This window comes from Oculina patagonica, chromosome 10 (genome assembly GCF_052425735.1).
Source record: "Oculina patagonica isolate OP01 chromosome 10, crgOcupat, whole genome shotgun sequence".
Lineage (NCBI taxonomy): Eukaryota > Metazoa > Cnidaria > Anthozoa > Scleractinia > Oculinidae > Oculina > Oculina patagonica.
Genome location: NC_135767.1, coordinates 18520873 through 18543696, shown reverse-complemented (window position 1 = coordinate 18543696; position 22824 = coordinate 18520873). Strand labels below are relative to the sequence as shown.

Here is a 22824-nt window from a genome sequence, read left to right as displayed (position 1 = left end):
GCGGTAAAACTCACATCAACTTTTAAACATAAGGTTATTAAAACAACAGACCACACTTGCTTTGGATTTTCATTTTATTTTGCTACATGCTTATTACAGTGTTTTGTCTCCTCAAATCTAATTATGTCATGTTTAAAGTCAAATTGCATGTTCACATCCTTACGCACTGTTTAAGAGCAAACTTGATTCCTGGCAGGATGGAAATGTCTGTTGTCTTTTCGCACACTAGACCGTCCGCGCAACCACACTTATGTAAAGACTAGAGTAAAACAAAAAAAAAAACAATACGTAAGCAACAACTCGTAGAAAGTTACAACAGAAAAAATGTCCACTAGAGTTATTACACAAGGCTCTTACAAAACTGTCTGTTACAGTTTTTTTATTAAAATTACATCATCAAAGCTCGTTTGTGATCTTCATCGCACCCGTTACTAACATTGTATCAAGGCTGTTACGAGCATTGCGCCAATGCTGTTAGTAATACACTAAAAACCCTTATTAATATTGTCTCAATGCTGTTACCAACATTGCACCAAGAATGCTATCAACATGACACCAGGACTCTCGCTAAGATTACATTAAAAGTCCGTATAAGATTACGTCATTGCTGTTATTAATATTGTACCAAGGCTGTCCGGAGCATTGCGCCAATGATGTTACAAAGATAACACCAGGATTGTTCCCTACATTACTTCAATGCTATTACTAATATGGTATCAAGGCTGTGAAGAGCATTACACCAAGGCTATTATAACATTATACTAAGGCTGTTGCCAATAATGTACCAATGCTGTTACTTACGCTAAAGCACGAGCCGTTCTCTCGGATTTTTGGCAGACACCGCTTGACAACCGCAAACTGCCTTGACTAAGCGCTTGACTACCCTAACTAACATTGTATCAAGGTTGATACTAACATAACACCAAGGCTGTTGCCAATATTGTACCAATGCTGTTACTTACACTGAAATTGCACGAGCCGTTCTCCCGGATTTTTGGTAGACACCGCTTGACAACGCCCGCACAGCATTTGTCCGATCCGCAGTCCTCCTGGGTTGAACACCTCTGTTAAATTAATAAAAAACAACAACAATAACAAATTGTCAGAACAAAAAGCTACCTTTAGGCATTCTTATAAACAAATGCCAATAAAAATATTTAAAACCTAAAGGATTTCTACTGATTACTAGCGACACTGGTTCTAATGTACATTTTCACACGCCTTGTAAAAAACAATTGATTCATGCTCTTAGCTGTGAACTATCGCGTTACGATGCACGCAGGAAGGTTTGGAGAGCACTTAAGGACGTTCGCGCGAAAATGTTCTAGTCGATAGATTTTTTTAAATTTTTTACAGCAGTCAGATAATAAGTTAATAAACCCCCCCCCCCCCCCCCACGACGATGGGGGATGGTTCTTGTACTCCAGGTAATTGTTTCAGAAATGCAAAAAAGATGTGGGGGTCACCGACTTCGTTTCAGAGATAAAGCGTGTGGAAAACTACCTGATTCTGAAAAATTGGCGCACGCAATTCAACATGGTGTACAGGATTTATAGTTAAAAATATCGAAGATGAGAAAAGAGAGGCAAATGATCTTAGTCATATTTTAAGAAGTGGGTCTGTTGCGTAAAAAAAAATTCGAGTATTGCAAACCTTTTGTAAGACTTAACCCTGAAAGCGGTATTTGAGACCGTCGTACAGCAAAACGAAAAGCTCAAAAAGAGGCATTCGAACGTACGTGAGACAAAAAAAATTCGAACTTTTAATCGCTAGATTTTTTTCATTTTTTCGCAAAACGTAGATAATCGTCAACAAAAGTGATCCGTTTAAAAAAAATGTGGGGGTCACCGAGCATCTAAGAGAGTTAATTGCAAGCAAAGTTAACGCGACGACTACCAGCCCTATATGTGCTTAGAAAATTTCTTCAACGCGCGCGCTCGATGCATGACGTGGCGTGACGTTGCGACATGAATTACGTCCGCAGTAAGGATGCGCATAAACAATTAGCGCGAACATCTTAAGAAGCAAAGTTGTCCTCGGCTATCGCCTTGAACAACTCCTACGTTTTGGCTTTTGTATTTCGGCTGGTGGGTGGTCGGTGAGACTTCTAACCCCCCCCCCCTCCCCTTTTCCTCGGAGCTCGGAGAGGGGGACCTTAAAAATTACAGGATTTCTTTGATTTCTTAAATATGAATAAATTACTTACCTTAGAAAAAAGAAAGCGTTTAGCTCTGACGGCTGAGCTGTCTGCTTCCTGCTCCTCGTTATCAAGGTCGACTGTTTCCACATCAATTTCTTCACCATCTGGCATGCACTGCTTAATGAGTTTAGTGCTTCCATCCTTATCCAAAATCACCTTTTTGGTCAGTACACAAGTCAGGCCAGCTTCACAGCTACAGTCTCCCTCCTAGAAAGAGGAATACGTGACGAAAACGTTACGAACAGTCAGCCTGTGTGACAACAATTTAACAAACGCTTGCTTGCGTGACGAGACCTTAACAAACAATTTGGCTGCGTGACAACAATGCAACGAACACTCTGCCAGCGTGACCACAATGCAACAAAAACTCTTGCTACGCAATAAGAATGTAACAAACACTCTATATAAAAAATTTTCTGGGAACGGGCCAATGCCGGAGTAGGCTTTAAATAAATCCTTAATTTAAAAGGGGCTTTGAACTGGATTTCAACAGATTTTTGAACAGCCATAGGATACCTAAAAATAATGGTCCATTTTTATTTTTAAAAAAATAGTATATAAGAGCACTTACAATCAAACCGAATGCTATTTTGATGGAAACTTTGCAATGTTGCGGCGCAATGTTCCAATATTGACTGACAGTTTGCTCGCCGCAACTTGCAACTTTCAATTCAAATTTGCCTGAGCAAGTTTCCAAGTTCCGTTTTTCAGTTTTCCCGTATGAAACATAATAATTCCACCTCTGTTTCAAAGAAGGATGAAATAATTGCCGTATGGTCGACTGCTTATCAACAGGCTGCGAGAAATTAGCTGCAGGATTAGTTGAAATCGCCAAACTTGGAATTGCACCTGCAAATTCAAATTTGCTCCTCAAGTTACGGCTTACGTTTGTAATTTTGAAGCGTAATTTCCTAGCTTTGCAATGTAAACTAAACCTATCGCTTATTTTTATCGCATTCTGTTGATAAACATTCGAATAGGGGGCACTTTTTTTCTGTTTCTTTGAAACAAAGGTGGTATAACCTCGTTTTATACGGCAAAATGAAAACCGGAACTTAGCAACTTGCACAGGCAAATTTGACTTGAAAGTTGCAAGTTGCGACGAGCAAAATGTCAGTCAATATTGGAACATTGCGCCGCAACATTGCAAAGTTCCCATCAAAAGAAAATCTGGTTTGACTGTAAAATGTTAACGAGCGTCTTTGGCTGCGGATGGCGCGGGTGGAAATGGATTGCAATTTGAAAAATAAACGCTAAACTTTTCAGTTGTTTCCGCGCGTCAGCGCGAACGCGAACAGTTTAGCCTTCCCAAGTTGAACGAGTTTTGTTTTTCAAGAGGGATGTCACTGTGTTTTTTTTTTTATATAATAGGAAATTTTTTTTTTTTAATAAAAAAAAAAAATAAAAGGAAATATAAAAAGGAAAAAAAAAAAAAAAGGCAGAAAAGCAATTGAAACGACGATGAGGCGCCAAAGGGGGGGTAAATTTCTATTTTTTGTTTAGTATTTTTGTTAGCCAATGATATAATTTTAAGAAAATATCCGTCCAAATCTCCAAAGAAGGTAAAAAATTTTCTCGGCTATCTAAGTTCCACTTACCGGCCTGTTACAAGCTTCAAGCTTGGCAAGATTTTCACATCCCTGTAAAACAAAATCGAGGAAAAAATAATCTCTATAGTTCGATACTCTAAAAGAAAGCTTGTGTTAATAAATGTTTTATAAAACACAATATAGTTATTCAACTGGTTGATACGAGTAAGTGTTAACGTGAAAATAAGTGAGCCTGCTTCCTCGCCGGTTTCACATCTTGGGTAAAATTATTTTCTAGACTTTCGTCTTTTCGTAATCTTCTTAAATCTTTCCAATTCTCACGATTTTTACCATTTTTATTTTTCATTTTTTGGGCTATTATAGTAACTATTTAGAAGTTCTTTTACCGTTACGGTAATAAAATTGCACGATTTTCCTTGAAAATGAGTTATATCTTAATTTCATGGCTAAGCATCATAACAACTTAATGTATAAATCGACTGGTTTATTTTTTAGTAGTATTTATTATTTTTACGGTATTTTTCTAACAAAGAACATAACCAAAATTTTCCCCGAAGAGAAAATGAAGTCAACATTTTAAGGTTGATATGATAAAAAAAACTATTATTCTTCATGTTCACAAAATAAAAATGGTTAAATAAATGGAAAATACATTGATAATCCAAAAACTCACCGCCCAAGAAAGACCAACAAAGATACTCAAAACGATAAAAACTTTCATGACTTCTGACTTGAAGACTGAAATAAAGAAATAAGCTTACCAAATGCTGTGAGGACTGAACACTCGTGAAAACCGATTTATAGTGAAATGAGCCCTTTGAAGCTGTTTTTATTGGGTTGGGCTTTGATGTCAACCGAACATCACTGGGAGAACTGTTAAGTAGCATATCCGTACGAAAAATAATTCTGTAAAATGAAGTTAGCTCAACTGCGTTATGCAAGGCTAAAGTTATTAAGAAAACAAACAAGTGCAACAATAAAAATTAAAGTGTTATCATATCAAAAAAAATTAAAATTTTGAACTGTTTCCGAGATTTTTCTATTTTAAAATCGACGTTTCAACCAGTTTTGCTGGTCTTCTTCAGGTCGATTCAAAATTTGATGACATTTTAGTTTTTTTAATTTTTACAAAGTCGAGAGGTGAAAGTTTCAGAAAAATGATCTTTATTGTATGGTAGTTGCAACAATAACCTAGAATTCAATAACCTTTTTGGAATACCCTTTCGTAATAGGCATCATGTTAATGAACTGAACATACATTAGGAATTCTGCTAACTTTGCTTTTTTCTGTCCACTCAAAAATAAAAGGGTAGGCATACTGTGTTTCAATAGATGATAAATAACCTATTTTGTGTAAAAATAACTTTCACTCAAGGACTCCGGCATAGATTTATTTGACTCATAAAAATGGACCTCTTATGTTTACGTTAACCACAAGAAGTAATTTCAAATCTGTTTCTAGTTGTTACAGCCGTCAAACTACATAGAACGCCGATTTGCTTTCAACAGATGTTACTCTGATGGGAATCACACAGTTATTGGGTTCAAAACCTTTAGCAGAACACATTTATGTTTGCATAAATCTGGTTTATGCTCAATTTATGCTCCAATTTTCCCACAAGACTAAAAGATGCGCTGTCCTCTGTTTGGAAAGGCAGTACAAACAATTGAAAGAAAAATTGCTATTTTAAACTTGACACAAAGCCAGCTTATTAAGTTCTTAATGACCCAATACAAATACTGATTTTCACAAAAATTTTATTAGAAATGTGCATTGCCAGCGAAGGTAAGGGCAATCAACCGCTAACCATAATTAATAAATATACTGAGAGGCTAGACAGGAGTGGAGAGAAGTGAGGAAGATTATGGTTATTTCATCGAAATAGAAAGGACAGTATATATTTATTCAAACTTTTCCTATAGGTTGTACAAAGTAAGAAACTTTAATCTTTGAAATAAAAAAGAGAGGACCCGATATTGAAAGACGGATGACATTGTATATACCTTAAGGTTACTATTTTTAGCGACTACTAATTTTAGCGATTTTTTATGAGCAAGATTTAGCGACTATTAAATTTAGCGATTTTCCGAAAATTAAAAAAAAAATAATATATAGCTAAGATGGAAATAAATGTTCAGTAATAGAACAAAGTCACTTAAAATTGAACGAACATTACCATTGTCAGAAAGAACAAAGTGAATTGCAAATGTTAGAAAGTCGTCCTCGTCAGAGAAATCAGACATATTTTCCACGGTGCCGGCGATCCCAGCTCTCTCCTAACCTTTCGTATCTGTTGCCCTCATAGTTGCCCTACCTTCTGACGTTGTCATATAGTTGAAAAGGATCACTGTATTTAATTTTCTGTTCTTCTGGCGGGAGGGGGTATTAAATTAACTCGTATTAAATTTGACTGAGACAATTTTAGCGAGTATTAAATTTAGCGATTTTGGCCCAACTCGCTAAAATCGCTAAAATTAGTAGCCGCTAACAATAGTAACCTTAAGGTACCAGAAGACGATTTTGCGAAAATTTTGTATTTTGAATCACTTTAATTTCGCGTTTTTGAGTGAGACACAATTTACATTTTCTTGGCAATATATTTTGACATGCTTTTGAATTATATAAAACGACTTCATCAAAGGAACAGCCGCGTTCAACAACAGAGCAGTTCTCACAATGTCTACAAGTGAGTCAATTGACGACAACATCCATTACTAACATATGCGAGTCACTAAATATTCGCGCCATGTTATGTTCGCGACACTTATTGTTCGCGTCACTTTAATTTCGCGACTTTTTTAGAATCGCAAAATTAGCGAAATTAAAGTGGCGCGAAAATTTCACGTAATAATTCAGCGGTGTGTATTATTCCTTATTTAGCTTTTATATATTTTTTTGCTATAGAATGTTTGTGTTAGCTTTAACGTTTTTCATTAACCGCTTTTTTTTTCTTCCTTTGCTTTATTGCCAACCACCTCCTTAGTATTAATGTAATTTAACTACGTTCAGCTCGATAAGCTTTTTAGTTTTTCTGAGTGTTATAACCATCTTCTGTTTTAATTATATATATATATTTTTTTTCTTTTTTCTTTTTTCTTTTTCATAGCATTGTATGTAGATACTTTTTCTGGTAATAAAGGTTGTTGTTAAAAATTGTGAGCAATGACGGTGCCATCGCAAGTTTTGTTGAGCAACGTTTCTTTATGGAAATAAATTCAGTTTGCTATTTTTAAATGCATTTCTCGCCATTTCTCCAGGAATTAACATCAAAATTTACAAATATATACCCCCTGCTAATTTCGCTCACGCGTACCTCTTCCCCCCCCCCCCCCCCCCCCACTCCAAAACTTGCTGCGCGGGCCCTGTACATGCAAATATACCAGCGAAAAAGGCCGCCCTCATATTCAGTTTATGCCGAGCCCTGGCCGGGGTTATTATGTTGTGTTCTCGAGCAAGACACTACTCTCACAATGTCTCTCGCTACCTTGATGGATAAACGGTACCGGCGACATAATGCTGGGGGAAAACCCTGCGATGGACTCCAGTAGGAGTAGAAATACTCCTTGTCGCTTACTGTATGTTACGTGGACTAGGATAAGCTCCAGCTTTTCAACGCAGACTGCACCTTAAACGATAAATCGGACCATTCCTAGAGTTTTACATCCTCTTTTTTATTCTCTTTTTTTTGTTCCAGTATTTTGTCTTGATCACCTAACTACTTGATCTGTAATGTTAACTGAACCTTGTGTTCAGTTCTTTAAGCACTGTTTAATCTCCGCAGTGACTCCCGGAGTGATCTCAACTTCTCCTGTCTTTTTGCAGACGAGCCCGTCCTGGCAACCACAGCTATAATTTTCCTAGAAATTAAACAGTAATACGTTAGGAACAAGGCTCTTACTAATATTTACATCGCAGTGCTGTTACTCACATACTGTAGTGTATTGCGTTACCGAAGCGTTACCACTGTAACGCTATTTCCTATCACACAACCTGTACATGATTGCAAAAGTACTTTCCGATGTAAAAGTAGAATTGCTGTTTTCTAGTATTGTATGGTGAATATACTACCTGATTCTCACTTAATTTCGCAAAAAAAAAAAAAACATTACAAAGTCTGTTACCAACATTGCTCAAAGGATGTTACTAAAATCACACCGGACTACTATCATTACTGTATGGCAGTAAGCAGTTTCCAACATTGTAAAAAGGGTGTTACAACGTTGTCACTTTCATTGCAGTGAGGCTGTTATTACATTCTATCAATGCTGTTACTAACATTGTAACAAGGCTGGTACTTACATTGATGTTGCACGAGTCGTTCTCTTTGATTTTTGGTAAGCACTGCTTGGCATATGGCGGACAGCAAAAGTTCCCCGCGCACTCACCATCGGTGGAACATTTCTAGTTTATAATTAAAACAAAAACAAATTGTTAAAATAATTCCTCAGTATTGCATTGCACATCCCGTACTGCGCATAATTTTATGTGTGATTAGCGCGCGCGCATTAAGAAAATTGGCGGCTGAGGTTTACGGACGACAAGGACCTTTCATTTTTTGTTTTCATATATTTTTCTGAGTCTAGCAATTTCTTTCTATAAAATGAATATGAACAAATTTCTATCTTAGAAAAATAAATAAAAAATGGAAAGGTGAACTTAGCCAATACTCGTGATAAATATAATTGCTGATATTGTAATTAATTATATGGTTATTCTAGGTCTCCCTACTCCTAAACAAATACTAGGACCCCTTTTTGTTTCAAAAATAAAGTTCTCTTAGAATAAACAACGAAAATCGAAAATCTATTGTCAGTTTGATTTCGATGGAACGACCTTAAAAGCTGTTTGGCCGCGTGCATCTTCACTTTTGCCATTCTTATATAAATATGCAAAACAACAACAAAAAATTCAGCTCATTGGGTGAGTAAAATGCAGGTAGGGGAGGCAACTGAATCATTTGATGTTTATTGTCTTGTATCTGTATACACCTGATTGAGGAAACGTTAACCAATGAAAATCATAAACCATAAACGATAAGCCTAAATGTTTTCCGGTAAATTAGAAAAAATCGTCTTTGAAAGAATGAACATTATAAAACTAGACAGGTTGCATAAATCTTAAACTCTCAAAGAAAGAAATATCTTGATTTTTCGAAAATGCAATATTACCAAGCTTACCCACGCTGTCTACCCAGAATCCCATTTATTCTTATCTTTCATAGTTTATGCTTTTCACAGGGTCAACGATATTCTTCAATTTAATTGGTGTATTTACCGTATACATCCCGGTACCGCGCCTAGCTTTCAAAGCAGGACCTGCTCGCTTCTTTTTATCCAAGTAGATGGTTGTATTGGTACATGAAATAAAATATAAAATGAAAATAAAAATTATTTATGTCATGCTTTGGCCATCCCAATTAAATGTTTCGTTTGCCATCGCCCCGTCTCTTGTGATGGTGGGTGGATCGGTCGGGCAAAAAAAAGAATGAACACTTGAAGGCCGGGCTGCTAAGAAGGAAAACCAGGTTACGAAGTCAACTCGAAAACGTCTTTTCGTTCGTATTCCTTAACAAAACGAATTAGATGTTAATTAAAGAGAAGAACATCACATCATAACAATTGTTGTTAATACTCCCTTTTAATAACAAGTACGATTGTTCTCGTTAAAGAAAAGTTAACACAGCCTTGTAAGGCAGATATGTAATTTTAAAAGTTGTAATATCAAAAAATAAAATAGCTAAATATGGAAAATTTAAAATATATTTTATAAACTCACCGGCAAAGCAAGAGCAACGCCAATGCAAAGACAGAAAACAATTAAGACCTTCATGACTTCTTCCTGCATGGAAGAAATGGAAGAATACAAATTAAACTGATGTAAATACCGTACGTAAAACCGGGTTGACACGGGCAATTTTGATGTGACAAATATATTTGATCTTGTAGATGGCACAACAATTATCTGTTAACAATTCAAAGTTTAGTGAGCCAGTAATGACTATGGACAGTAGAGATACGCAAAAACACATACGTAATATGCAATGCAATCGCAATATTTAAGATAGATAAGATAAGATACTTTATTAACGTGAAATAAGCTTAGCTTTACGGCTAGTTTACAGTTATTTCACGAAATTAAAAACTTAAAATCTAAATTAATTAAAATATATACAATATAAAAATACTAACTACTATAAATAATATAATTATCATTAAAAATATAGAAAATTAAAACATCCTTGATAGATAAACATCGCTATAAAAAGTCCTAAAAAATAAAAATTACAATTTAAAACGTTAAATTTCGAATGTTGCGTAAAAAATCCTTGGTGCCAGCTAGGCAGCGTACGTTCTCGGCAGCGTACGTCGCCTTAGGTATTTACCACATCTTATGTGACGAGTCGTTTACGCGAGCATTTTTTTTTCATATGTGACAACTCAGTACTATTTGTCAAATAAAAGCTAACACGACAGCTTCTCAACAAAAAGAAAATTGCCAGTAAAAAAATTCCAATTTTCCTCATCTACGCGAGTAAATAAAATTTTTCACATAAAAAAATGTCACAGAGAAAAATAGACACGTAAAACAGTGACGGTATATTTCAATAACACAGCAAATACAAAAGAAGGTACTGATGGCCAAAAGTGAAGAAGATTGAAACGGATTGCAGTATGTGTTTTTGAAATACTGTTGGACTGAACAGTTTTCAAAGTTAATCTCGTTTGCTTGTTTCGATCACACGACTTTACTACGAACATTTGATAGTTAATAAATGATTCAGAGATTTCAAATTGCAACACTTGAAACAAACCCAACATTTGGTACCTTGAAACTACATCATTCTATTTGGGTGTTTTCCGAACGGTGTACAGCTTTAAAAGTATTGTCATACATCGCAATTCCTCAAAGGAACCAGTCGAACGAGAAAGACGAATCGCCCGAGGAGTTTTTCAGTCCACTGATCGCACCAATAGGAAGCTAAACTGGGTGCTTCAATTTGATGTTATCTCAAACGTCAAGTCAAGGCAATTTTTATTGTTAAATATACTTTCATGTGTTTTCACACAGTATAAGAGGTTTGCTTGACTTTCAAAAGACGATAATGTACATTGCAAAATTGTTGCTACAGAGGCAACTTTAAAGATGTCTATCTCCGTTAAAAAAAAAAACAATACATAGACCTCAAAGAGTTATCTTATAATGTCCTCTGAGCTGATGCAAAAGAACCACTCGGCGCGCGTGATGACTTCTCCCAGATAAATATACAGATCTATATATCAACTTTCATTTATATCAACTTTGCCGTTTTCGTGTTTTCAAATGATGCTCTAAACTACAACACAATGCCGATTATCTGCATAATGGATTCCGCGTTTTCGCTTGAGTTAACTCTTTGTTAACAAAGCTTGCTATTATCATTTCTATTAAGTATCTTTAAAACTAATCTGTTTTCGATTTCTTGGCATATCAATAACTTTTTGTTTCTAACAGCCGAACAGAAAGGTATGTACTACTGGCACGCAGAGTGCAGTAGTAAAACAAGCAACCGAACTTAGTATCACAACCAATGGCTAGTTGCTTTTAGTAAGCTCACAACAATGACAGAATTACTTTTGCTTCAAAGCACATAGCAGTAGATTTTTACTTTAGTCAAATTGCAGACAATCATTTAAAAATCTCTGATGCGTCCTGTTTCCAAACACAAGTAGTGTTCGCATTTTTCGAGCCCTAGACCAGACTAAGATGAATTGTTTTGCTCAGGTCAAATTGTGGAACTCGAGTGGCTTCGAAAGCGTTGACAAAGACGCGAACAACTTTTCGAGATTTTGTCCGCGAATAATGTTTGCTTCATTAAACGCTCAGTACTTTTGCACAGTGAAATTTTTTAACATGCTGCAATTTATGTATTTCTCGTGTTGTCTAATGGTAACTGACGTCGTGTGTGTCAGGCCAGGGGAGGTTACATCTTATACTATCTCTTACCTTATGCTTGTTTCCTTACTATTTTGTTGATGAACTTACGACAAGACTCTTGAAATGATTCAACAGCAATGAAGGGAATGCCTTTTTCTAACAAAGAAACAGCACTATAATCCAATTGGACGAGAACGGATAATTAGCTTCTTGTGGATACAATGATGACGTGCACGACACCCTTAAATCCCCTTATTAGTGACATATTATTATTATTGTGAAATAATGCCTTCTTTAAAATGTGCCCTTAAGGTTCTCCGCATGGACGAACACCTTAGTGTCACTCATGATCAATTTTAATTCTACAGTCAATCACCTGTTAGTTTCAGATTTCTTCATACTACGTAGTCATAAATTCAAAATGGGCGGGTATGAAGCGTTTCCAGGCGTTTCTTCAACTGCTAGCGCTCTCCGGAAAACAGAGTTCTTACATATACATATGGTTATTTTATTTTATTTTGTTTTCGTTTTTAATTATTTGTAATGTGTCTGTTAGCACTTGCTGTTTCCTTGGCACGAAACTGGCAGCGACGTTAGCACACTTAAGCTTGAGAAAATCTCTAAAAGCCGATATGTTTTTCCATTTTCTATTGATATATTTATCTTAAAGATGGCCGCTCTTGCGCGTTGATCACACACCACCCACTTGGAATGATCTGCATATCACTCTGACAAACAAATTTATATTGTACTGAACTGAAAGTGCTGGCTTGGTTAAAATTCCATTCTTTTTTGGTTGTGAGTTTATTTGAACAAACCCACCGATCAATATTATCCTCGGTCAGTCCGGGCTAGTTTCAAAAGTTGATGATCAGAAAAGTGTATTAAGAAACAAAATGCTTCAGCTTTCCCTTAAAGCGAGGTTCTATCACGCCACTTAACTTAACTACAAACATCTTATAGTTAATAAATGCTCCAGAAATTTGAAATTGCAACATTTGAAACCCAAAATTTGCTAGCTTAAACTGAACTACATCATTCTATTTGGGTGTTTTACGAAGAAACCAGTCGATCGAGAAAGACGAATCGCCCAAGGAGTTTTTCAGTCCACTGATCACACCAACAGGAAGCTAAACTGGGTACTTAAATTGGATGTTATCTCAAACGTCAAGTCAACGCAATTTTAATTGTTAAATATTTTCTTGTGTTTTCACACAGTATGAGAAGTTTGTTTGACTTTCAAAAGACGCTAATGTACATTGCAAAATTGCTGCAACAGAGGCAACTTTAAAGATGTCTATCTCCGTTAAAAAAAAAAAATACATAGACCTCAAAGATTCAGCTTATAATGTCCTCTGAGCTAATGCAAAAGACCACCCGGCGCACGTAAAGTCTACTCCCAGATAAACAGATCATTCACCTTTGCCGTATTCCGCGTCTTCAAATGATACTCTTAACTACAACACAATACCGATTATCTGCATATTGGATTCCGCGTTTTCGCTTGAGTTAACTCTTTGTTAACAAAGCTTGCTATTAGCATTTCTATTAAAACTAATCTGTCTTCGATTTCTTGGCATACCAATAAACTTTTGTTAACAACAAGCAAAGAGAAAGGCATGTACTTTTGACACGCAAAGTGCAGTAATAAAACAAGCAACCGAACTTAGTATCACAACCAATGGCTAGTTGCTTTTAGTATGTTCACAACAATGACAGAAATACTTTTGCTCCAAACTACAAAGGAGTGGATTTATACTTTAGCCAAATTGCATACAATCATTTAAAAATCTCTGATGCGCCCTGTTTCCAAACACAAGCTGTGTTCGCATTTTCCGAGGCCAAGAACAGACTAAGATGAATAGTTTTTCTCAGTTCAAATTGTGGAACTCAAGTGGCTCCAGCTTCGTTGACAAAAAATCGTACCAATTTTCGAGATTCTGTCCGCAAATAATGTTTGGTTCCTTAAACGTTCAGTACTTTTGCACAGTGTAGTATTTTAACATGCAGCAATTGATATTTATAGCAATTTATCCATATCTCGTGTTGTTGAATCCTGGTTTTCATGCTATGGGTTTTAAGGGTGGTTGTTTAGCTTGTTACAAACATGTTTCTCATCGTTGTATTTCGTACTATTACTTACCTTATTATTTTTTTGTTGATAAACTTACGACAAGACTCTTGAATTGATTCAACAGCAGTGAAGGGAATGCCTTTTTCTAACAACGAACCCCAGCACGACAATCCAATTGGACGAGAACGGAAGATTAGTTTCCTGTGGATACAATGATGACTTGTACGAGGCCCTTAAAGGGACTATGTCACGGAGATTTCGCAGATTTTTGGTCTAACTTTCTAATAGTGGAGGCAACCTAACCATAAAAAAAATTCTTAACATCTAAAGGAAGAAACTAATTTGTAATGAAATCAACTCGGCTATAATCGATTTTTTAGACGCGCGGAAAAATTTGAACGACTAACGTTTTCACTCCGTTCCTCCGCGCCCCCACTGCTAGTTAACAGTTTCGTGCTCTAATATAGCAATTTGTAATAAAAATGGACTATTATTTCTAGGTTTCTGCGACAGAAATATAAATTTTGGTTGTTCAAAAATCCGGTAAAATCCGTGACATAGTCCCTTTAAATCCCCTAATAAGTGACATTCAATTGTTGTGAAGTAATGTCTTCTTCAAAACGTCCCCTTAAGGTTTTCTGCTTGGACGAACAACCGGTCACTCAGGATCAATTTATTTAGTGTTTTCATGCGTTTCCACAACTGCTCTCCGGAACACAGAGTCCTAACATACAAAGTTGTTAATTCTTTCATTAAAAGAAAATTTTCTTCGATTGTGTTAACACTTCATGTTTCCATGGCACAAAGCTGCCAGCGACGTCAGCACTCGTGAGGAAATCTTAGAAAAGTTGATGTAATTTTCCATTATCTATTGATCTATTTATCTTAAAGTTGGCAGTTCTTGTGTTTTGATAACAATCCACCCACTTATGACCCACTTATCCTGCGTCCGGGTGTCTCCCATTCCTTCCTATCCTGCGTCATATGAAGGAAAAACACGACCTCTGAATGCAGGCTACCACCCCACTTGGAATGATCGATTTTTCACTCCGGCAAACAAATTTATTTATACTCAACTTAAGGTGCTAACTCCATTCATTTTTAGTTGTGAATTTTTGGAACAAACCCAACGATCAATATTTTATCTTTAATTCGCCGCTAGTTTCATAAGTTGATGATCAGCAAGAGCATTGACGAACGTGATATAATCTGCATGTGGAACATTGTTTTCAAGTACCACTTTTCAGCACTCCGCAGTCCAATATCTATCCCATGCAAACATTAGTCCTTTAGCGCCTGGAAGCTCAGTGTGCCTCCATAGTACCAAAACCTTTCTGTTTTGCTCTGATTCCAGAGCAGACATATCAGGTGGGAACAAGTAATCTAGGTTTATGTTCTACGAGGTAAGAGTAAGAAGAGTTTTGCAATCAAAATTTTCCACCACTTTAGTCCTCACTAAACCAACAAGAACGCAAGTATTGATATATTCTTTTTACTATTTATGAATAAATGTTACGCTTCAGCGTTTTCTTAAAGCGAATTCGGATCACGCGACTTAACTACGAACATCTGATAGTTAATAAAATAATGCTCCAGCGAACTGAAATTGCAACACTTGAAACAAACCCAACATTTGGTACCTTGAAACTCATCATTCTATTTGGGTGTTTTCCGAACAGTGTACAGCTTTTAAAGTATATTGTCATACATCGCAATTCCTCAAAGGAACCAGTCGATCGAGACAGACGAATCGCCCGAGGAGTTTTTCAGTTCACTGATCAAACCAATAGGAAGCTAAACTGGGTACTTAAATTTGATGTTATCTCAAACGTCAAGTTAAGGCAATTTTAATTGTTAAATATTTTCATGTGTTTTCACACAGTATGAGACGTTTGTTTGACTTTCAAAGGACGATAATGTACATTGCGAAATTGCTGCAACAGAGGCAACTTTAAAGATGTTTATCTCCGTTAAAAAAAAAACAATACATAGACCTCAAAGATTTATCACATAACGTCCTCTGAGCTCATGCAAAAAAAAAAACACTCGGCGCGCATGAAGACTTCTCCCAGATAAATAAAGATTTATCAACTTTGCCGTTTTTCGTGTTTTCAAATGATGCTCTAAACTACAACACAATGCCGATTGTCTGCATATTGGATTCCGCGTTTTCGCTCGAGTTAACTCTTTGTTAACAAAGCTTGCTATTTTTCATTTCTACTAAGTATCTTTGAAACCAATCTGTTTTCGATTTCTTGGCACATCAAATAACAACAGCCAAATAGAAAGGCAAGTACTACTTGCGGGATCATAGCAGAATCATTGCTTTGCGTTTCTGTGTAAAAACAATAAGATTACTGAAAAATCTTTATCGCTTTCTTATTCTATAGGGGGCCTTACAAATTTGTCAATATTTGCATCTGTCATGTTTTTGTGTAACTCAAATCATTACTGTCAGCTGAAACCAAATATAACTTCTTCGATGTTAACGCTTTTACAGAATAAGCAACAGTACGTAAAAGAGATAGATCCGTAGAAATGGTGTTAAAACTCGCATTAGCCTCTCATAAGTTTGCCATCTTAAGCCGTGTGCCATTTTTATAGGAAATTAATTAACGCTTCATGAAATTAACGCGAATTTCAAAATTTCGCATTAATTGAAGTCGCGTTAATTTTTGTTAACGTTAATTTCCGCGCCATTAAATAAGTGGAGCGTTAATTTACATGATCTTAATTTCCATTATTTTGGCCCCAATTTCTCGATACAGCCCAGACGCTCTTGACTTCTAAGAAAAATCATTCTTTTATAAGGGTGGAAATCTACCGGTATCACTGATACTGTGAAGGACGCTCAAAGTGGTCAGATTCCTTCGCTAAACCCCCTACGATTGAGAAAAGTACGAACATTGTTTGCGTTTAAAATTGTTGGCCTACTAGTGTTGAAATAAACTTGTTTCTGTTGTGTATATACGTCGCGTTTTTTTTATTTTGAAAATTACCCTCTCTTTCGCGTTAATTTACTTTATTGGGAAGTTATTTTTCCGACAATTCGCGTTAATTTAAGTCACGGTAATTTCAAATACCTTAATTTATTTATTTATTATTTAATTAACACAAGTGGTAATTCCTATAATTAGGTATACCAGAAAAAAGAACACGACAGAAATTTAAATAATTTACCAGACTTTTTTCAGACATTTTACACCCACGTTTAATTATACCCTTTTCTTGTTACAGTGTTTTTTTCTTGATAACGTAACTGCTTTATCTGTAATGTTTACTGAACCTTGTGTTCAGCCTTTTACGCACTGTTTAAGCTCCACCCAGTGACTCCAGGGAGGATTATAATGTCCGCTGTTTTTTTGCACACTAGTCCTTCCTGGCAACCACACTGATAAAGATCCTAGAAATTAAACAGTAATACGTTAGGAACACGGCTGTTACTACCCATTGCACCAACGCTGCTACTAACATTGCACCAACGCTGTTACTCACATTGCACCAACGCTGTTACTCACATTGCACCAACGCTGTTACTCACATTGCACAAACGCTGTTAGTCACATTGCACCAACGCTGTTACTCACATTGCACCAATGCTGTTAGTCACATTGCACCAATGCTGTTAGTCACATTGCGCCAATGCTGTTACTTATATTGCACCAACGCTGTTACTAACATCACACCAACACAGTTTCTAACATTAAACCAAGGCTGTTACCAACATTACACCAAGACATTAAACCAAGTCTGCTATCAACGTTGTACAAACATTACACCGGACGTTTCTACCATTACAATAAGGCAATAAGGCAGTTACTAACATTGCAGTAAGACTGTTACAAACTTAAACCAAGGCTGTCACTAACATTGAAACCAAGACATTGCACCATGGCTGTCATCAACATTACACAAAGGATGTTACAATCATTACACCAAGACTGTTACTAACATTGCAGTAAGGCTGTTACCTACATTCTGTCAAGGCTGTTGCCAACATTGTAACAAGGTTGGTACTTACATCGAGGTTGCATGCCATGTTCTCCAGGATTTTTTGTAAGCACAGCTTGGTATATGGCGGACAGCAAAAGTTTCGTGCACACTCAGCTTCGGAGGAACATTCCTAGTTCATAAAACAACAACAAATTGTTTAAAAAAAACCAAAGTCTTCAATTGTCTGGTTGCGCACAGCTTCACTTTTCCCATTAGTAAAATGTAGGTGAGGAAGGCTAACCAACAGAATCATTTGATATTGGGGAGCAAGGATGGCGCAGTGGTGAAAGCGCTCGCCTCTCACCAATGTGGCCTGGGTTCGATTCCCTGACCTAGCGTCATATGTGCGTTGCTTTGGTTGTTGGTTCTTGTCGTGCTCCGAGGGTTTTTCTCCGGGTTCTCCGGTTTCTCTCCCTCCTGAAAAATAACTTTTCCAAATTCCAATTCGATCTGGATAAAGGACCCGCATGAAAACCAGCTTTAGCTGATGTGCGTGGCTTCCTCCTTAAATATAGTAATTTATTTATTCCTCTCTAATTATGGTAATTTATTTATATTGTCTTGGATTTGTAAAAACGGTGACCCATGAAGAGCATAAACCATAAACGATGCAACCCAATTGTTTACCGGGGAATTAGAAAAAAAACCAATCATCGTCTGTGAAAGAATGTACATTATAATAAGACAGGTTGCATAAATCAAGCTCTTAAAGCTCTCAAAGATAGAAATATCTTGATTTTTCATAACATTATGGAATATTACTAAGCTTACCAATGCTGTCTACCCAGAATCCCATTCGGTCTTATCGTTCATAGTTTATGCTTTTCACAGGGTCAACCTTTCTTCAATTTGGTGTATTTACCGTGATTATCCCGAAACCACGCTTAGCTCTCAAAGCATGACCTGCTCGCTTTTCTTTATCGAAGTAGATTGATTCAAAAATAATCGGTTCATCTTCTGGCATGCACTGTTTGACGAAGGTAACTTTTCCATCCGAGATGATCTTTTTGGTTGGCACACATGACAGGCCAGCTTGACAGCTACAGTCTCCCTCCTAGAAAGAGAAATGCGTGACAAGAATGTAACGAAATCTTTCCCGGCGTGCAAACACGTTGCATGCGTGACAAAAATGCAACGAACACTCTGGCTGCATGAAATCAACAAAACCCGAACACTTCGCCTGTGTGATAAGAGTGTAACGAACACTCTGCCTGCGTGACAAGAATGTAACGAACATTCCGCCTGCGTGGAAACAATGTAACGAACTCTCCCTGCCCAGCGTGAAAAGAATGTAACGAACTCTCTGCCTGCATGACAAGCCTTTTTCTCTGGTGAATGTCAGAAAACATCCAAAAATATAGGAATGCAAAAACTGTAAAGATGTTGGAATAACATTTATATCACAATTTTGTACATATACACTTTTTACCTTTTAACCGTCTTTTATTTGTAATTTTTAGACCTTTTTTATTTTACGAGAGCGTTTTAACGAGCTACGGCTCCTGAGCTCTTCGTGGTTAAATAAACTATGTCTATGTCTATGTCTATGTCTATGTCTATGTCTATGTCTATGTCTATGTCTAAAAAAAAAACAGCTTTATTACAGTTCGGGTAAAACAGCCTTTGAAAACATGGTGCCAAGTCACGTGACCAAATAAATGACATATTAAAATGCTCCCCGATAACAGGCTTTGTTGTTGCAAAGTCACTGAAAGGTATATTTCGCTGATTAGAAAATACACTTATTTTTTCCATGTACTTTTCAGCCTGTGAGTTAATTTTGCAAAGAATTTGCATCATCTCACTTCTAATTGAGATACCATACTCTTACTAATTTTCGCGCGTATTTAATGTCGCGAAAATTTCGAAAGCCGAATTTCGCGAGTATTAATTTTCGCGATTGCAAGAAAGATTAGAGGAAAAGTGTATTTAATTTCTCGATTTTGTCAGCGTTTTATGGATCAGTCGTCAAAGACTAAGGAACTACTCGAAATATAAGAAAATCTGGCTCAATCTAACTTCAAGGAGACTGCAAACGGAAACTTTGGTGACTATACTAAAGATGTTTTGGCCGATTTTTAAGCTGAAAAAAAAAACATTAATCAGAGGAAGGGTGCTTATCAAAAACAAGATGGAAAGATATTTTCAAGGGTGGATATTTGCATTTCCAAACATTTCAAATTTTTTATTGTTTTGATATATAGTATGGTATTAATTTTCGCGTGTTTAAATTTCGCGCAATGTTTTCTTCGCGTGTAGTTAATTTCGCGATTATTTTGAAATCGCGAAAATCGCGAAAATAAGCACTCGCGAAATTTTAGTTAAAATAACAGTGTATCGGGAGTTTCAATTCTCTTGAAAATATTTTGGGAGAAAAATGTAACTATGACGTCATGCAAGTATCTTTAGCCCATAGAACAAAAAAGAAATTTAAAACTTACCGGTTTGTTACAAGCTTCAAGTTCGGCAAGATTTTTACACTGTAAGACAAAAGTGATATGATCACTCACTTTGTAAAATGATTTTATTGGTAAATAACAATTATTCTACCTTACTTTTTTAAGGGGGGATATAACATGAATTTGAATGAAGTTTTAAGAGGTTTAAAGAAGGGATTGAAGAAACATAAAATATTTGAAACACCATCAGACAGTTGACCCCCACGCACTAGCACTTCAGGGCCCGGTTGTTCAAAGAACGATTAAGTTAATCCAGGATTAGCGTGAAATTTGATTTTAATTATGTAATTTCGTTGAGGTTTTCTTATAATATTGTCTGTCCCACTTTTTTACTTCAAATTCTAATTTTAAAATTACAATAAATCTCTCATATGTCTTGATTCTCTAAATTTTACTAATCCTTTGAGAAATACTATCTCCTCCAAAAAATTCCCAAAAACCAACCAAAAATTTACAAAACACCGCAAAACATAGATATATGGGATGAGTGAAGCGTTTTTAAATTCCTCGAAACGCGAACGAGATATCTCCGTTAAACCCACAATAGGCGTTGGAACACCGTCCTTCAGGTAAAATCCCGCCTTAATAAGCGTATACAAGGCAATAATTTTATTTTTTTTTTTTGTTTCGAATAACTACTACCAGTGTATCACCTCATCAGTTTCACATCTTGAGCAAAATTTTCAATCTTAATGTTCCTAATTAATCCTTTTCGGTACCTGTTTATTTTGGGTTTTGTTAGTTATTTCAGTCTCATGAAAAAAAATAGAATCGAATTAATATAAAATGTGCGACTGGGTTTTTTTTCTTGGTTTTTAGCAGAACTTTCTTATTTTTCATATTTAATACAAGGACGATAAAAGATTAATATCCTCAAATAAAATAGTTAGATATGGAAAATATTCTATTCCAAAAACTCACCGCCAAAGCCAGAGCAACGCCAATACAAAGACTGAAAACAATTAAGACCTTCATGACTTCTTCCTGCATGGGAGAAATAAAAGAATACAAACTGCTGTAAAGACCGTTCGTAATTCAATTGATTTAAAAAAAACATGGGAAGAAGAAGAAGAAGAACAATAAGAAGAGGAAGAAGAAGAAGAAGAAGAAGAAGAAGAAGAAGAAGAAGAAGAACGACGAGGCAAGCAAAAGAAGAAGAAGAACAAGAAGAAGAAGAAGAAGAAGAAAAACAAAAACAAGAACAAGACAACCCCATTTTTAAGAATGTTATAGCGCAGTTATCATCTGAAGAGTTGCCGCTGCAGAATATAATATCTACTTAAAGCAAGGAACTCACCAAGTCTGGAAAAATTCGTACCTCTCTATGTGCTGTGGCTGTGTCGGATTCTTCACTTCGTCTAAATAACCAGGATTGAATTTCTTAAAGAAAACTGCCAAGTATAGTTCCCTTTATACCACGGTGACCTCTTTTCGATGTAAGCTGGTAGTTAAGGCAACTAGAACAATTTTCTTCCTCTCTTCGTCGCCAGGATGAAATTTTCATTTTTGGCTTTTTGAAGGTGGAGCTAATCAAAAAGAATTTTCATCCTGTTTGTGTTTCCAGGATGAAAATGTTTTCCTCACGTTCTAAAGATCAAACCACATTAAAGAATCCGCATCCTGTTGTGTTTCCAAGATAAAAGTTTTTTTCTGGCGTGTTAAGATCATGATCAAGCCAGTGGCAAAGTTTGCGATAATGATAATTTGCGATAATGGGACGGTAGGCGCTTCGCACCTTTGATAAGCGCTTTTTTCACGACTTTGGAGTAAAAACGACTGTTTTGCAGTCTAAAACGTTTCGAACGTGTTCTTATCATCTAGTGTTAAAAGCTCTGCCTGTTTCACCGACATAACACCAAGAACAATCGTTTTTAATCCTGTAAAGGGCTAAACTTTGAGGCCGGGAACTCTTGTTGTAGAGTGTTCATCGGCTTATTTACAGCTGAGATATTATCCTTTTTGTATGCGCGTCAGAGAAACATGAACTGCCGAAGGCTCGTTATTTTAACCACAACCCGTTTGCATTTCCAAGAGGAAAGTGTTTTCCGCGCGTTGTGAAGTTCGAGCAAAATAATTTGAAAGAGTAAAACTTCCTGTTTGTGTGAAAGAAAGAATTGAAAGAATTAAACTTCCTGAATTTTTTTCCATAGCGTTTGGTATCTTAGAAATATTTTGTTGTCATAAACCAGTACGCCACTTTTACAGCTATAGATTGCAAATGGTTGATACCCTTTAAGAATGCTTTATTTCAGTTGCAAAAAAAAACTTTCTCCATATCTTTTCTCTTAAATAGGGTATAGTAGCATCCACATGTCTCTTGTGCCGAATTTGAAGCCATTCCGACGCCATTTAGCGAAGTTATTAGGGAGACAACGACTTCGAATAACTTCGCTAAATGGCGCCGGAATGGCTTCAAATTCGGCACAAGAGACAAGTAAGCGACACATTTGAGGAAGGTAAACTTTATTTTAAAATAGATAGTTATTTACCCGATTTTAGAGAATCCGTGATCTTCCCATACATTTCTCTATATACACAAGCTATCGCATACACCACGTATGTAGAGTCGGCCGCCCGAAGGGCTCTCAAAAACACATCAAAAAGACGACTTTTGAGCTTGGGAAGCCTGTGGT

The 22824-nt window shown here is 36.3% G+C and overlaps 2 protein-coding genes across 4 annotated transcripts; both read right to left on the bottom strand.

Annotated features, from left to right (window-relative positions):
* Positions 1 to 80: 80 nt before the first annotated feature.
* Positions 81 to 16987, bottom strand: LOC144629220 (uncharacterized). Its single transcript, XM_078487452.1, has 6 exons — positions 16949 to 16987; positions 4424 to 4488; positions 3799 to 3840; positions 2207 to 2407; positions 963 to 1064; positions 81 to 259 (listed from the first exon to the last, which is right to left on the bottom strand). The coding sequence occupies exons 2-6, from the start codon at positions 4469 to 4471 to the stop codon at positions 152 to 154; spliced, it is 501 nt and encodes a 166-aa protein (XP_078343578.1). The 5' UTR covers positions 4472 to 4488; positions 16949 to 16987; the 3' UTR covers positions 81 to 151.
* On the bottom strand, positions 7418 to 22341 carry LOC144629202 (uncharacterized). 3 transcript variants are annotated; one of them, XM_078487427.1, is made up of 10 exons: positions 21510 to 22341; positions 21113 to 21171; positions 20174 to 20212; positions 18595 to 18786; positions 17761 to 17862; positions 17049 to 17142; positions 9527 to 9589; positions 9026 to 9076; positions 8051 to 8152; positions 7418 to 7608 (listed from the first exon to the last, which is right to left on the bottom strand). In XM_078487427.1, the coding sequence occupies exons 2-8, from the start codon at positions 21164 to 21166 to the stop codon at positions 9048 to 9050; spliced, it is 573 nt and encodes a 190-aa protein (XP_078343553.1). In that variant the 5' UTR covers positions 21167 to 21171; positions 21510 to 22341; the 3' UTR covers positions 7418 to 7608; positions 8051 to 8152; positions 9026 to 9047. The 3 variants fall into 3 exon arrangements, with proteins under 3 accessions (XP_078343553.1, XP_078343552.1, XP_078343554.1); XM_078487426.1 differs by lacking the exon at positions 21510 to 22341 and having other exon boundaries at positions 21113 to 21221; XM_078487428.1 differs by lacking the exons at positions 7418 to 7608; positions 8051 to 8152; positions 21510 to 22341 and having other exon boundaries at positions 9036 to 9076; positions 17026 to 17142; positions 21113 to 21245.
* Between the last annotated feature and the right edge of the window lie 483 nt (positions 22342 to 22824).

Coding starts and splice junctions, on each gene's coding strand:
- LOC144629202 (XM_078487426.1), bottom strand. CDS start 21,181: ATGCAGGAAGAAGTCATGAAGGTCTTAATTGTTTTCAGTCTTTGTATT. Junction 17,143..17,760: donor ACATGGCATGCAACCTCGAT/GTAAGTACCAAC, acceptor TTTAATTTCTAG/GATCTTTATCAGTGTGGTTG. Junction 9,077..9,526: donor GCGTTGCTCTTGCTTTGCCG/GTGAGTTTATAA, acceptor TTGGATAAAAAG/AAGCGAGCAGGTCCTGCTTT.
- LOC144629220 (XM_078487452.1), bottom strand. CDS start 4,471: ATGAAAGTTTTTATCGTTTTGAGTATCTTTGTTGGTCTTTCTTGGGCG. Junction 2,408..3,798: donor TTGAAGCTTGTAACAGGCCG/GTAAGTGGAACT, acceptor TCCTCTTTCTAG/GAGGGAGACTGTAGCTGTGA. Junction 260..962: donor ACGGCTCGTGCAATTTCAGT/GTAAGTAACAGC, acceptor GTTTTACTCTAG/TCTTTACATAAGTGTGGTTG.